Raw genomic sequence first — 14,549 nt, 5'->3', positions numbered from 1 at the left:
TCATGTTTTGAGCCTCTGGTGTCAGTGTGGTCTTTGAGAGTGCCCCATCTGGTCTTATTCTTTGGTTGTTTGGTTATCTAAGCCCCCTTTCCCCTGCATGACTAGGGAAGCCTGGGGGTAGAAATATGTTTGGATTTCATTTGGATTCACTCACCCTACATGCCAGCAACAGCCAGGCATCCGGGGCCTCTTGACTGATGAATTATTTGGATATCAAGAATCTAGAGGGGAAGGACCCCAGTGAAACAGGCTGATACTTACCCACAGAATCAGGAATCATGTAAGAAGGGAGAGGCAGTGTACCAATATGGGCAGCTGAGGCACATTCTGAGCAGTGGACTAAGAAATACTGAGTCTGGCAGCCCACAGATAAAGTGCCAGGGCTCCCACATTCTGTAGCTTATTTATGCCCATCTCTGTCCCACCCAGCTGAACCTCCATATGTAAATATTGCACATGTGTTTCCAGTACCTATATTCAGTGGGTCCACCTGCTCTCAGTTACACACGTGGGGCAAGGGGCAGCATGCTGCCTATGCTCTGGAAATATACTACCTGAGGTCCATTCGCTGTTCCACTAGTTCATGCCTACGGGTCAGGGCTATATGGGCAAGTCATTTAACCCCTCTATCTTATTTATCTCATCATGACGGTGCTAAAAATTATAGCAAGTACCTCATAAGGTGGTCTTGAGAATTAAATCAGTGTTTTGAAGAGTATAAATGCTGTAAATGCACCCTGTCTTTGTTGCACAGTCAGGGAAGTCTGTATCTCCTGTGACTTATGCCCCTAGGATACTTTCAGCTATCTTAGCCAGGAGGAGAGCTTTCTGCAGTTGATATACAGCATTTTATACAGGTCAATTAGGTAAACTATTAAAATTGTGCTATTCAACTCACATTTTTTCTTTGCTTGTTCAGTTACTGAGAAGAGGTATTCAAATTGTCTACCAAGATTCTGTAGTTTTCTTATCAATTATTTATTTGTATATCTAATCTTATGGTACCAAACTTAAAATTGGAATAGTTTTATCTTCCTGGTAAATTATAACTTCATGTTTATATATCGTCTTTATTTATCTCCAGCCATGTATTTATCCTTAATGTGAACTCCATCTGTGCTCAAAAGTCACAGCACCTCTGATTAATTTTTCATCCTTTACTTATAATGTTTCTGTATTCTTCTATTGTAGGTGTGTATTTTAAACAGCATACAGTTTCATTTTAATTTTAATCAAGTCTACTAATCTTTGAGTTTTAGTTTTTAAACCAATTCCATTTAATATAATTACGGTGTATTTGTGTTTTAAACTTTCCAAATCACTATTGCATTTAGCTTTTGTCACTTTCTATATTTCATTTATTATCTTTCTATTCTTGCATTCTGACTGATTTCAAAAGGTTTATTGTTCTTTATCTTTTAAAATCTTGTCACTTTTATGTTGAAAACTTTTGTCAAAAGCCCCTTCTTTGGAATGTCTAGAGATGACACAAAATATTGAACACAAAGAACTGTGTATCTGAGTCCAGGACTGTGCTGTTATAAAGATCAATGAGATGGTGGCTGAACTGCACGGGAATTCACATTTCTGTACTAATAACAGCAATGAGCTATTAATGCCATCACAGGAATTACCAATGTCGTATTTTGTAAATGTCTACCACATTTGGATAGAGCCACTCAAATAGCTGTTTTCATTAGATGCTAATCACTGAAGCTGTGAAAGGGACAGAATGATTATTCATGTACCTCACACTCACACAACACCAAATCCTATCAGCCTTTGACCTTCAGCTTCCAGCTCTGTATTTATTTTATTAAATAAACATTATATTATGGTATACACCTTTTAAATATATTTTCAAATACATAACTTTCATACACATTAATATGCATATGTATGTATATATAGAATTCTTAAATATATACTTCCAAATATAAATAATTTCACATCAAGCTAAACAGGATAAAAACATGTAAACATATGCACCTGGTTCTGGTCAAGTAAAACACAAAACCACAAGGTAACCACAAGTTAAAGAGTGCACTTGAAGGGGAACAGGGGAAGGAACAGACGTGTAAACAACAGAGATGCTGAAGCTGCACCACAAAGCCCCACGAGGGTCCATTTCTTAAGACTGAAGTAGCAAAAAGCTCCTTGTTCAGTTAAGACTTCTCCTTTCACCCTGTCACATTTATTCTTGAGGGGCTTCAAAATGAGTGTGGAAATTCTGTAAACACTAGACTAGAACTGAGTCAATCCTGTTGAAAACAGAGATGACAAAGTAAACCATAAACTGACAGTCATATTAATTTCTCCAAACAGTAACTTTAAGGACGTTTTGTTACTTTTTAACACAGTGAAACACCATAATCCTGGGGAGCAAGAAATGGGAATGGGCAAGAAAACAGTGATGGATGCTCTATACAAATGGTTTCAGCAGCCCCTGTAAGTGACAGATGTGTCTATAAACAAAACACAGGCAAGAGCAGATGACAGAGCTTCAGCACACCAGACAACATGCCACAGCATAATGCCACAGATTCAAATTGAAATATTCTTCCAGCTCACAATGACGCAAGTCCCATAGGGCCTCTGTGAAGGGGAGCTCACTAGCTCCCAGTGAAAGAAAACACTTACACAACAGATTGGCCAGCCAAAGCATGACAAGCTCTTTTTTACTGCTTTTAAAGGGCATGCTGCCCTCTCCCACCTGCAGAGGCTCGAAACGTTGACCGCGGCAAGTACCGGACGCCTCAGCACCCTGCCTCTGAGGCTCCTCTCCCTGGCCCTCAGGGAACGCATGTCTGTAAAAACAGTTCTCTCCAAATGGGCAGACCCTGCCTCGAGCAAAATACCTGCAGGTCTTGTGGCTCATTGCCTCCAAGTACTGCTGAATAAGTTTCTGCTTCTCTTCCTCCTCCTCCACCCAGAATTCACTGGGAATGACAAAGGTGGAGATGACCCTGCACTGCGGGCAGGACTTGACGACCCTGCTCCCAAACTGTCTGGCACTCCTCCACCTGCGGATACACTTAAGACAGTAGGTGTGGTTGCAGCTGGAGAGAATGCCAAAGCGGCAATCATTCAGGTTGGCTTTCTCATAGACAACCTCCATGCAGATGCCACACACTTTGTCCGCACTGCGCTGCACAGCAAACGAGAGCTCCATATTCTTCTCGTGTGCTTCAATGCAGGCCTTTACATGGTCTGCCCTCTGGGCACCGTCCACAGGGTGCAAGACCTGCAGCCCACACATATCACATATATCTCCGTGGAGATAGATACAACTCTGCCCACGAAAGCACTGCCCCACGATAGCATCGCGGCAAAGCTGCTTCCCCACGCCCAAGGCAATCTGCTCCCTCTCAGTCACCGAGCTCTGCAGAGGAGCCTCGGAGACAGAAGGGGCCAGGCGGCCCCGGTAGGGTTGCCCCGGAACAAACTCAAAGGCACCCTCCCAGCCTTCTGCACCTGCTCCTCCGGCAGCTTCAAGGCCTGCATTGTCTGTCTTAGCTTCAAAGAAACCCCTTTCAGCAGCCGAGCCAATCAGAGGCAAGGAGCGTGAGGACGCAGCAGGGGGGGCTTCCGCCACTTCCTGAGGCAGGGGCTCCATTTGCGCAGCCGTACTGGGGCCACTGTCTGCAGAGGCCTGGGGCAACAAACCGTGGCCTTCGCTGGCCACCTGCCGGCCCGAGAGGTCGTGGGAGTATCGGCAGTTCTCCCCCTCCTTGCACAGCCCATGCAGATAATACCTGCAGACGACTTGCTTTGTCCAGCTGCCGCTGCTCCGGCCTTGCAGCCATCTGGGCCTAGCCCCTCCCCATGAGGCCTGGGCGGGCCTCAGACGTGACGGGCGGAAGGGGGCCGGGCCTGGAGCCGAAGACCACCGGGAGGCTGGGCGCACCGGGACGCTGGGCCGGGGGACGCCCTCCCCCGCTGCCTCGGCACCCCCAGAGGCCCCAGCTGCCTCGTGGGGCTCTGTGGGAGCTGCAGGCTCTTCCATGGCAGATTCTTGTCCCCCAGATGGTGCCGGAACTTCCCTGGTATCTCTTCCTTTCGGGCTTGAGGCCCGGAGGCCGCCAGCCAGCTCCTGGGCTCCTCCCTAGAAGATGTGCATCTTTTTTCCCTCTCCCCCGCTCCCTGCTTCCTGTGCCTGTGTTCCTACTTCCTTCTCTGGGCAGGCGCGGCGGACACTTCCTGTGCGGACAACGTCAGTCGTCCACCGGGTCGGCGCGCGGTCGGTCCGGCAGGAATGGTGACCGGCTTCCTCCTGTGTTCGCAGCCGGCATCACGGCCCGCTCTCCGCTCCGGCGCTGTCCCTGCTCTGCTGCGCTAGGCCCCTCGCCGTTCCGCGGCTCTTCTGAGCGAAGGAAGCACAGCCGTTTGAGGTTTTTAATGTAATCTGTTCCAGTGTTCTTTCATACGCATTGATTTCGTTGCTTTTTCATAATGTCTATTGAAAGCATCATAATCCTCGCGTTTTTTTATTGCTCCCGTGTAAAATTCATCTTATTTCTGAACCATCTCACACATTTTATAAAGGCTTTGTCTGTTCACTCCGTTTTATGTCTGTGGGTCTTATTTTTTAAATTATTTTTATTTCTGGGTTTCTTGACTGTCACTGCTGGAAGCCTTATTTATTTAGTTGTGTTGACAAGACCTGATTCCTTCTGCTCTTTGTTTTCTGGAAATTCTTACGGGCTTAGGTTGGAAAGGCTTTTCGCCAGTGAGGCATGAGCAGGGTTCTGATCTGAGGCCACTTTAGCGCCTTTCAGCTCTTAGGTTATTGTGGATTGCAGGGCTCCCCTCCCACTGTGCAGAAGCTGCAGACTTCATTGGTCCTGATGCTAGCCTAATAAGCCACTGTCCCCTTTGTGTCCCCTTTGGCTTTTATTTTCTCTTTCTGGTTAACTCACAGTGGCTCTTTGTTTCCCTTTCTTTCTTTCACCCAGTTTTGTACGGTATTGTGCTGGGCCAGCCTTTCATAGTATATTCTCTACCCTTCTGCCCATGAGTGGTGCTTTTTAATTTCCACGCCTGAGCTGTCATTTTGCAGATATATGTTATTAGATTAGTAAAAAAAAATTATTTTCCTAAATATAAAGAGTACTTATGGATGTATACTGAATTTTGTCATGTAGTTTTCTGCATTTCTTAAGAGCTGATCACGTTATTTTCTCTTTATTGTGTTATTGTGGTTATTTGCACTGACAGATTTTTCAAATGTTTAACTTACCGTTTTTTTCCAAGAATAAAGCTTTCTGGTATGATTTATTATCATTTTATATATTATTGGATTCTGTTTGCTTAAACAAGTTTCGTAGAGGGAATTTTATGGGCCAAATTTATATTTTAAAATGGAAGAAAGTATGAATATAGCAGAGAAATTACATTGAAGTAAATAATAGAGATAAGAAATTAAAGAAAAACAAACATGAAGTAGGGGGAATTAATCAAAATCCTTTGAAAGGATTATTGAACCTGATAAATTTCTCGTGAAATTTATCAAGAAAAAATGAAGGCTCAAATAACCAAGATCAGAAATTTAAAAAGTAGTATCACTACATTAATAACAGATATTAAAAATCATGTGAGGATATCAGATACAAGGTTAGGCCATTAAATTTGAAAATCTGTGTGAAATGGTCATATTTCTAGAAACATATTTATTAATAAAAATGACAGGACCAGAAATAAAGAACGTAAGTATTGATCTGTTAGATAAATTAAATCTGTAATTAAAAATAATTCCATAAATGAAAGCTTTTAAGGTTTTCCATCTGAAATAAATAGAAAGACAAAACGGTCTATATGTGTTATTGCAAGTCCTAGCCAGTACAATAGGCAAACAAAGAAATAGAAGATGTTAGAATCGCAAAGGAATTATTAATGGAAGACAGCAGAAAATTAAGAATAATTTACTGATAAACTATTAGACTTAAACACATTTAGCAAGGACAATGAATGGTATTGCAATACACAATCATTTGTATTTATATTTATATGTATATATTCATGTATACAATCAATGATACATAGACATTTAGAATTCATAACATTTATAACATTAAAAGTTAACTATCCTGGGAATTAAAGTTCTAAAACATTAAAATCATTTTATTTCTGAAAACCTAAAGAAATTGAGGTTTATTCTGATCATGCAGTAGAAGGCTCAGTATTTTCAGAAGGTAAACTTTTCCTCATTAGATAAATCATGCGAGAATGTTGCTGTTTTCCACTGCGAATCTAGGAAATCTTGGTGATGTTATGTTTTCCTCCTTTATATTGAGTTTTGTATTTTGGATGCCAACTCTTTGAAAGTTTGGCTCACTTGCATTCTTTTTTCTCCTCTAAATTCATTGGTTAATGAATATTCCTTTGACAGCCCCCCAAATTTTTACAGAAAATGGCTTGAAACAGATATTGGGCTTATATACCAGGCTCTCCACAAATTCACAAACATAAAAATCCTGAATATAAATGTATTATTTGTTTAATGGTAGTATGTTCTCAGCACCATGTCTAAATTAATTTGATTGACGTTTTACAGACCAGCACCACCAGATAGGATGTTCCATGATGATTTTTTATGTGTTGTTCTGCACAGTAGTCATTAGCTCACATGGCTCTTGAGCACTTGAAATGTGGCTGAGTAGTAGCTACTGTTGGACAACAAAATTCCAGATAGTATCTGACCATCTTTCTCCTCAAACATGAAGAAATGGAGAAAAATAATATTTTCTAACCTACCCAGCTATGCAGCTGGCGTGGGACAGTATTTGCTTTCAGATCCCCGCCTGTGTGGCTCCCAATCATGTTTGTGTCCTGCCATCTCACAGTGAAGCACATCTCGTTTTACAATGACATATTCTGTGCTCACTATTAGAAACTAAAATTGTACCCCATGATTTTAAATATCATCTGAGATTGAATAACTGGAAATATTAGGCAATGCATCTTGAGAGAAATAATCAAATATTTTCCATCCCAGTCAAATCTCTATCCTCAGAGAATTTTCTCTGACCATCATACTTCAAAATCTTATCCTGATTTTTTTAAAATGTGAGCACTGATGTTGCTCTCACACAGTCTCTGAGAATACACATCTGATCCTGTCTCCAGTTATTTGGCTCAGCTGAGCCCTCTTTTCCCAAAAAACCACTGAGGGCCTCCAGGTCTGGGACCCGGCTGAGACCAATTTGTGTACACAGTGGTGTGCAGGGCAGCAGGAGATCTCCTGGATGGTCAGCATTGGGGTGTCCAAGTGGAACAAAGGGAAGTAGTGTTCCACCTGAGCAGACTGGGCTGAGAACCTGGTTACCAGGGAACAGATGACAAGGGGGAGGTGGCTGACAGAGCTGAGACACAGTCCAGGCAGTGTAACAGAAGCCTGACAGGCAGGAGACTAGTTATGAGGTGGACTATGGCCATGGGTGGAAAAGAACCAGAGATGCCCACAGTCTTTTATTCTAAACATCTCAGGCCTGCTGGGCCCAGCCCCAAGTGGCTCATGTGTCCATATTTAAAGGAGACACATTTGTCTCCAAGCAGTTTCCTCCAGCACACACACCTACTTCAGGTCTGACATTTAGGCACTACTGGGGGGGGGGGGGTGGAGGGCGAATTAAAAGCAATTGTCTAGAATAAGGCATCAGGGGTTCAAATCCAGGATGCACTGCTCTCTGAGGAATTCATCTTGGGCAAATTAATCACTCTTTTATCTCATCTGGCAAACAACAAGAGCCACCACCAATAATAAGAGTGATCAACTCACAGGTTTGTTGCAATAAATGAAATAATTATTATAAAATTATTGGAACAGTGCCTGTTACAAGGACAATATTTGAGATAAAATTCTTTTGTATTTTAGAATCACTGTGACTAGAGTGACCGTGTCAAGCTCCATTTTCTGCTGTCTGGATACAGCAGTAATATGTCTATAGGATCCCTGCAAGTTCCTGGCATATAAGAGATAGGGAATAAGTACTTATTTTCTTATACTGATGGACAAACTGATTTTTATTTTGAAATTTACAGAGGCATTTTTCTCCAACTCCAGTTCAGAAGTCCAAACTCACCAAATTCCATACATTAATTATGTGCAGTTTTTTGTATATCAATTATACCTCAAGAAAGCTGTAAATAACTCAAAACCAGGCACAATTAAATATATTATCACAAAAAGAAGTTCAGTTTTAGGTACCTTTGTGCAGCACTTTTTGTCCCCACATCATTTGTAATTGCATGGGTGTCTGCATGGGACAGGAGTCCTCTAGGCTTATCCTAGGAGAGGGAAGGCTGTTTTGAAAAATCTAGTCACCATGAGTGAACAACTTGATAAAAAGAAATATACTCAAAGATGTCTTTCTAATTCCATATTTTAATATGGACATAAAAAGGTATAAATTATCTTAAAGCCATTCAAATACAGTATCACAAAACTCTGATTATGAAAATTACACTGAGCTATCTATATTGGATTCAAACACAGAAAATTTCAAGAAATATTCTGAAAGCTTTTCTGTAAGTGCCAAGAATTAAGCTATGTGTATACTGTAGTGTGGTTAACAGAATTTATTCATATTCATTTATTTTACAGACCTAAAACATACTTAAATTTTAATTTCTAGCCATAACCCAGATTAAATAGTTTTTATAAGGCTGATAGCTCCATGCAGAACCATGATAGAAACTGGATAAATATGAAAAGTAAATGCTTGAAAGACTTAGAAAATAGCTAATATGGTGAGAGTTCAAGGGGCATTAAATAACCTAAATCACCTATGAGTTATAGAAGAAATCACAAAGAAAATGAAAAATATTTCAACTGACAACGAAAATATGACTTATGAAAACACTTAGGATACACCTACAGCCATGCATAGAGGCACAATGTATAGCCTTAAATATATTCATAAGGAAGGAAGATACTTTGCTTCCAGGTGGTAGGAAAAGAAAGATGAACAGAGATGGAAGGGGAATGTCACGTGATGATGCTGGAGTCCTACTGCCTCTTCCCCTTTAGAAGAGGACATAGATGCTATGACAGTTGTACACTCAGACCTGAATGCTGTGGCCACAGGGAAAAAAGGACAGAATCTGAATCTTCGTTCCTTGAAGAAGGAGTGATTTTTATATTTTAAAACATAAATATACTCATATAGTTTTCCATGTTATTTGCCCTGTTTCTTTCCTCCTCCAAAACATTTAGGCAATTATTAAAGAGAATTGTGAGCAATCACGCACGACTGACCGGACAAATGTTGGTTTCCCACAAGAACGTTATAAAGTGCATTAATATTTATGGCTACTAGAGGGTGTGGATGTAATTGATTGAATAAGCAAAGGGGGGGAAACCCAGTAAAGTGATAGATTGTGATACGCTATTAATACTGCTGATCTAACTGTGTATAAAAACACTACATTCACCAAATCTAGTCTGTGAAAATTGCACACCAGACACTTATTACAATTTACATATTGGGCCTAATGATGTCTAATAATTTCAAAGGATTGAAATAATTCAGAGTATATTCTCCGACCCCAGACTGAAATTGAGCCAGAAATCAATAAAAATATTAGAAAAATAATTTTTAGGTCGGGATATTAATAATTATATTTCTAAATCACCCACAGGTCAATGAAAAAAATCACAAAAGCAATCAGAAAATACTATGCTTTGAATAATAATGAGTTTGCTTATATAAAAGTTTGTGCGCTGGGTGGAAAGCAATGCTTGCAGAAAATTTTGTAGCTTGAAATGAATATATTAGAAAGTGAGAAAGTAATATTATTTCTGATACAATCACTAAATTTGGGTAATTACAAATGTACATTACATTACAAAATTGACAACAAATTTAGCGAAAAGAATATATGTGGAAGGAAATAACAAAAACAAGAACAGAAATTAATAAAAGAAAGCAAACATATAACAAGTAGAATAGGCAGAGGCTCGTTCTTTAGTAGGATTAATAATTCAGGTAAACTTCTAGTATGTTTCACTGAAAAAATAAAATGGAGATTTCTCAACTAACCAATATCAAGAATGAAAAATGTAGTTGAAATGTTTAACTTCCTAGAAAATACAAATTATCATAAATAAAATGGAAGTAAATGGGAAATATAAATAGCCTTCTAGCTTTTAAAAGAAATTAATTATAAATAAACACCTTCTTAAAAAGAAAACTCCAGGCGCAGATAGATTCACAATAAATTCTATGAAGTATGTAAGAAGGATCATTACAGACACATGGTGCTCATAAACGTTGATGCACATTTCAGGAAAATTGAAAAATGAAGTCCAATGATCTATAAAAGGGTTATACATAACAAAACCAAAAAGGGTTTGTTCTCATAATGTAAGGTAATATCAATATTTGAAAATCAATTGAAAAACAACAAACTTATGCATGTAGAAAACAGATTAGTGGTTGCCAAAGGCAGGGATGGGGCTGAGTGAAATGGGTGAAAGTGGCCAAAAGGTACAAACTTCCAGTTCTAAAATAAATAAGTCCTGGGGATGTAATGTACAGCGTGGTGACTATAGCTAATAATACTGTATTGTGTATTGAAAGTCACTTAGAGAGTAGATCTTAAAAGTTCTCATCACAAGAAAAACATTATAACTGTGTGGTGATGGATGTTGTAACTAGACTCATAGTGGTGATCATTTCACAACATATACAAATATCAAATCATTTGATTGTACACCTGTAACTAATATAATGGTTTAAGTCGTGCATATATCAATAAAAAATAAAACGAAAGAGCTGATTTATACGCACACACAACACACACACACACACGGGTGTTTCTCAGAACACTAATTGTAAGCTGCATTTAAAAGTGTTTTATGAGTGAAATAAATTTATACCCATTCTTTAAGCACATAGAGAAGTTTTTCAGAACACTTGTAATAAAGATGTTTCTAAGATGCTGCTTGCATGCTGCACTGAGAACAGTGTTATATCAGTGAATGGAAGTTACAACCATTCTGAAATTCATTCAGAGAAGTGTTTGAGAATACTTGTAGTTAAGACATTTCTAAGATGCCTCTTGTGAGATGCGTTGAGAACAACGCCATACCAGTGAGTGGAAGTTATATCCGTCTGTAATACATGCAAAGAAGTTTTTAAGAGCACTTGAAATAAAGATATTTCTAGGAATGATGAAAACAAACAAAATCAGTCAGTGTAAATAACAACATTAAAATATTAAAGGAGAAAAATAAAAGAATAAACTCTCAAAAACCCAGATTTTTATGTTTAAACAGTGTGCATTTATGATAAAGCTCTTAGGACACTAGGAATAGAAAAGAATTTCCCTGACTGATTAAAGAGATCCTCTTTAAGAACTCTAGATAAAAGTCATATTGATTTATATAAATGTTGAAATGTACAAAGATTTCCCTCTGACACCAAGAATGAGGCCACAATGCCATCAACCAACATTTATATTTAAATTTTTACTTAAGGTCTTAGCTACTGTAATAAGGCAAGTAAAGAAATACAAGTTATTATAATTGGAAATGAGTTATTAACAGAAGGACAGTGGAAAATCCAGAAGAATCTACAGTTGAACTACTTGAAGTAATAAATTTAGCAAAGCCATTGAGAAGAAATCAGTATATAAAAACCAATTGTTGGGCTTCCCTGGTGGCGCAGTGGTTGAGAGTCCGCCTGCCGATGCAGGGGACACGGGTTCGTGCCCCGGTCCGGGAGGATCCCACATGCCACGGAGTGGCTGGGCCCGTGAGCCATGGCCGCTGAGCCAGCGCGTCCGGGACCTGTGCTCCGCAACGGGAGAGGCCACAACAGTAAGAGGCCTGCATACCGCAAAAAAAAAAAACAAAAAACAAAAAACAATTGTCTATTTACATTTCTATAATGAACAGTTAGAAATGAAATTTAAGAACTCACAGAACTAAAGATGCATGGGGCATTTTTAATATTTTAGGAATAAATCTAAAGATATGTACATAGAAATCTATAAACTATCATTGAGAGAAATTTAGGAAGTCCTAAATAAATTGAGAATTATTCCATGATAAGGAGTAGAAGATGTAGTATTTTAAGGAGGTTAATATATGGAAATTTGATCTATGGATTAATTAGAAGCTCAATCAAAATGAGTCTGTGGGGCTTCCCTGGTTGAGAGTCCGCCTGCCGATGCAGGGGACACGGGTTCGTGCCCCGGCCCTGGAGGATCCCACGTGCCATGGAGTGGCTGGGCCCGTGAGTCATGGCCACTGGTCCTGAGCCCCTGGAGCCTGTGCTCCACAGCAGGAGAGATCACAACATTGAGAGGCCCGCATACCGAAAAAAAAAAAAAAAAAAAACTGAGTCTGTGTGTATAACTTGAAAGGGTCAGAGGAAATGCATATGCAAATGCTAATAACCAAATATAATTAGGCAACCTTGAAGGAGAAAAAAAAGAAGAATTGCTTTTACCAGACATCAAAATGCATTTCAAGGCTAACTGTACTTAAAACAGTGGATACTGGTACAATCATAGAGGGAGAACTGAATAAAACAGAGAGTTCAGAAATAGACCCCCACACAAGGACGTTTAATTCTTAACAAGTGTGGAACTTCAGAGTATTGAAGACAGTTTTTTCCATAAATGGTATTGAGTCAACTGAATAAATAACTTAAAAAAAGAAACTTGATCCCTGTCTCATAATATGCATACAACATTATCTCAAGAGAAATATAGATATGAACCTGAAATATAAAACAATAAAGATTTTAGGAGAAAGCTAACATTATCCCAAGAAATAACAACAAGAGTCTTGATTTCTTGTTTTAAACACGAACATGAGATTCTCATATGCAGGGTTGAACTACTGTAGTATTATTAATCTATCCTCACATACTAGGTAGAGATGAGCTATTATTTTTCTACTGTAGTATTCTGCTTGCGCTGCTGCAGAAAAATACTGCAGATTGCTTAAACAGCAGACACTGTCTCACAGTTCTGGAAGCTGGGAACTCGAAGAAAAGATGCTGATTGCTTTGGTTTCTGGTGAAACCCTCATCCTGGCTTGCAGACAGCTGTTTTGGTGCTGTCTTCACATGGCAAAGAGAGAGACAGTGAGTGTCTTGTGTCTTCTCTTAAAGGACATTAATCCTATTGGATCAGGACCCGCCCTATGACTTCATTTAACCCTAATTACCTCCTTACAGATCCTATCTTCAAATATAGTTACACTGCATCTATACTCATTAAAGATATTATCCTGTAATTTTCTTATTTTGAGTAGTATCTTTGTCTGGTTTTGGTATCAGGGTGATGGTGGCTTCATAGAGTGACTTTGGGAATATTCCCTCCTCTTCAATCTTTTGGAGTAGTTTGAGAAAGATAGATATAAGCTCTTTTTGTATGTTTTGTAGAAATCCCCAGTCAAGCCATAGGGTTCTGGACTTTTGTTTGCAGGGAGGTTGTTGTTGTTTTTTCCTGTGGTGTTTGCATAAGCTGTTAGATACATTTATTTTCAATATGCATCTTTTGTTATATGACTTTGTAGTTATTTCTTTAGACATGAATAATGCATAACACTAAATAGATAATAAACTATAGTATAGTTGGTATCTGTGTTTCATTCCAGTTTACCTGGTATAGTCTATACATAGTCAGAGTTCAATAAACATTTTTTTTAACATAGATGCAAGGAGAGCATCAATCAAAAGTCCATCAGAGAACAGAGAGACATGCTAAATCACCCTTTGTGAGAAGAATAACCACTGGGAATTGGAATATCAGCTTTACCTCTAAGCAGGTTTAGGCTGTAAAGAAGCACTTTCTTATATATGAGACACTCAGGGGTACTCTCATTGAGGGATTATGTGTGGGAAAATCTGCCTTCCTGCAAAGGTCTCAAATGAGGAAATCTGTTTCTTTACCTGCTCATTGAAAACAATAATAGAATCCTCTGAGAATTTATAATCATTGGACTGATAATTCTTGCTGATTCTGCTGGTGTATTTTCTTGGAAGAAAAAATTCCCAGCCCCCAAAATTACTGTGATTAAAGGTTGGTATTGTCCTTTGGAGCCTGGAAGATAAAAATAAAAATTTGTTCCAGATTCATTATCCTTTATCCATTCCCCTCAGCATTACCAGATGTTTAATTTAGCCAAATATGAGCCAGCACCCAGGTCATCAGAAACATAGAGATAAGGCAGATCTTCTGTAATGACTTTAATAAAGTTTTTTTTTGAATTTTTTTATTGAGGTATAGTTGCTTTACAATGATGTGTTAGTTTCTACTGTACAGAGAAGTGGAGCTCCTTGTGCTACACAGTAGGATCTTATTAGTTACCCACTTTATACATATTAGTGTATATATGTCTATTCCAATCTCCCCATTCATCACACACACCCCCACCACTTTTCCCCCTTGGTGTCCATATGTTTGTTCTCTACATCTGTGTCTCTATTTCTGCCTTGCAAACTGGTTCATCTGTACCATTTTTCTAGATTCCACATATATGCGTTAATATACGATATTTGTTTTTCTCTTTCTGACTTACTTCATTCTGTATG

General features: G+C 39.0%; 1 protein-coding gene across 1 annotated transcript; it reads right to left on the bottom strand.

The window, feature by feature from the left end:
• Nucleotides 1-1,788: 1,788 nt before the first annotated feature.
• Nucleotides 1,789-4,123, bottom strand: MKRN3 (makorin ring finger protein 3). Its single transcript, XM_019945976.3, has one exon. It carries the CDS (start codon nucleotides 4,004-4,006, stop codon nucleotides 2,504-2,506), a length of 1,503 nt encoding a protein of 500 aa, XP_019801535.1. The 5' UTR covers nucleotides 4,007-4,123; the 3' UTR covers nucleotides 1,789-2,503.
• Between the last annotated feature and the right edge of the window lie 10,426 nt (nucleotides 4,124-14,549).

The sequence above is a fragment of the Tursiops truncatus genome, chromosome 2 (assembly GCF_011762595.2).
Source record: "Tursiops truncatus isolate mTurTru1 chromosome 2, mTurTru1.mat.Y, whole genome shotgun sequence".
Lineage (NCBI taxonomy): Eukaryota > Metazoa > Chordata > Mammalia > Artiodactyla > Delphinidae > Tursiops > Tursiops truncatus.
Note: the sequence above shows the minus strand (reverse complement) of the source record. Positions and strands in the feature narration are given on the sequence as shown.

Excerpts from the sequence above, each read along its gene's own strand:
- MKRN3 (XM_019945976.3), bottom strand. The coding sequence starts at position 4,006 with ATGGAAGAGCCTGCAGCTCCCACAGAGCCCCACGAGGCAGCTGGGGCC.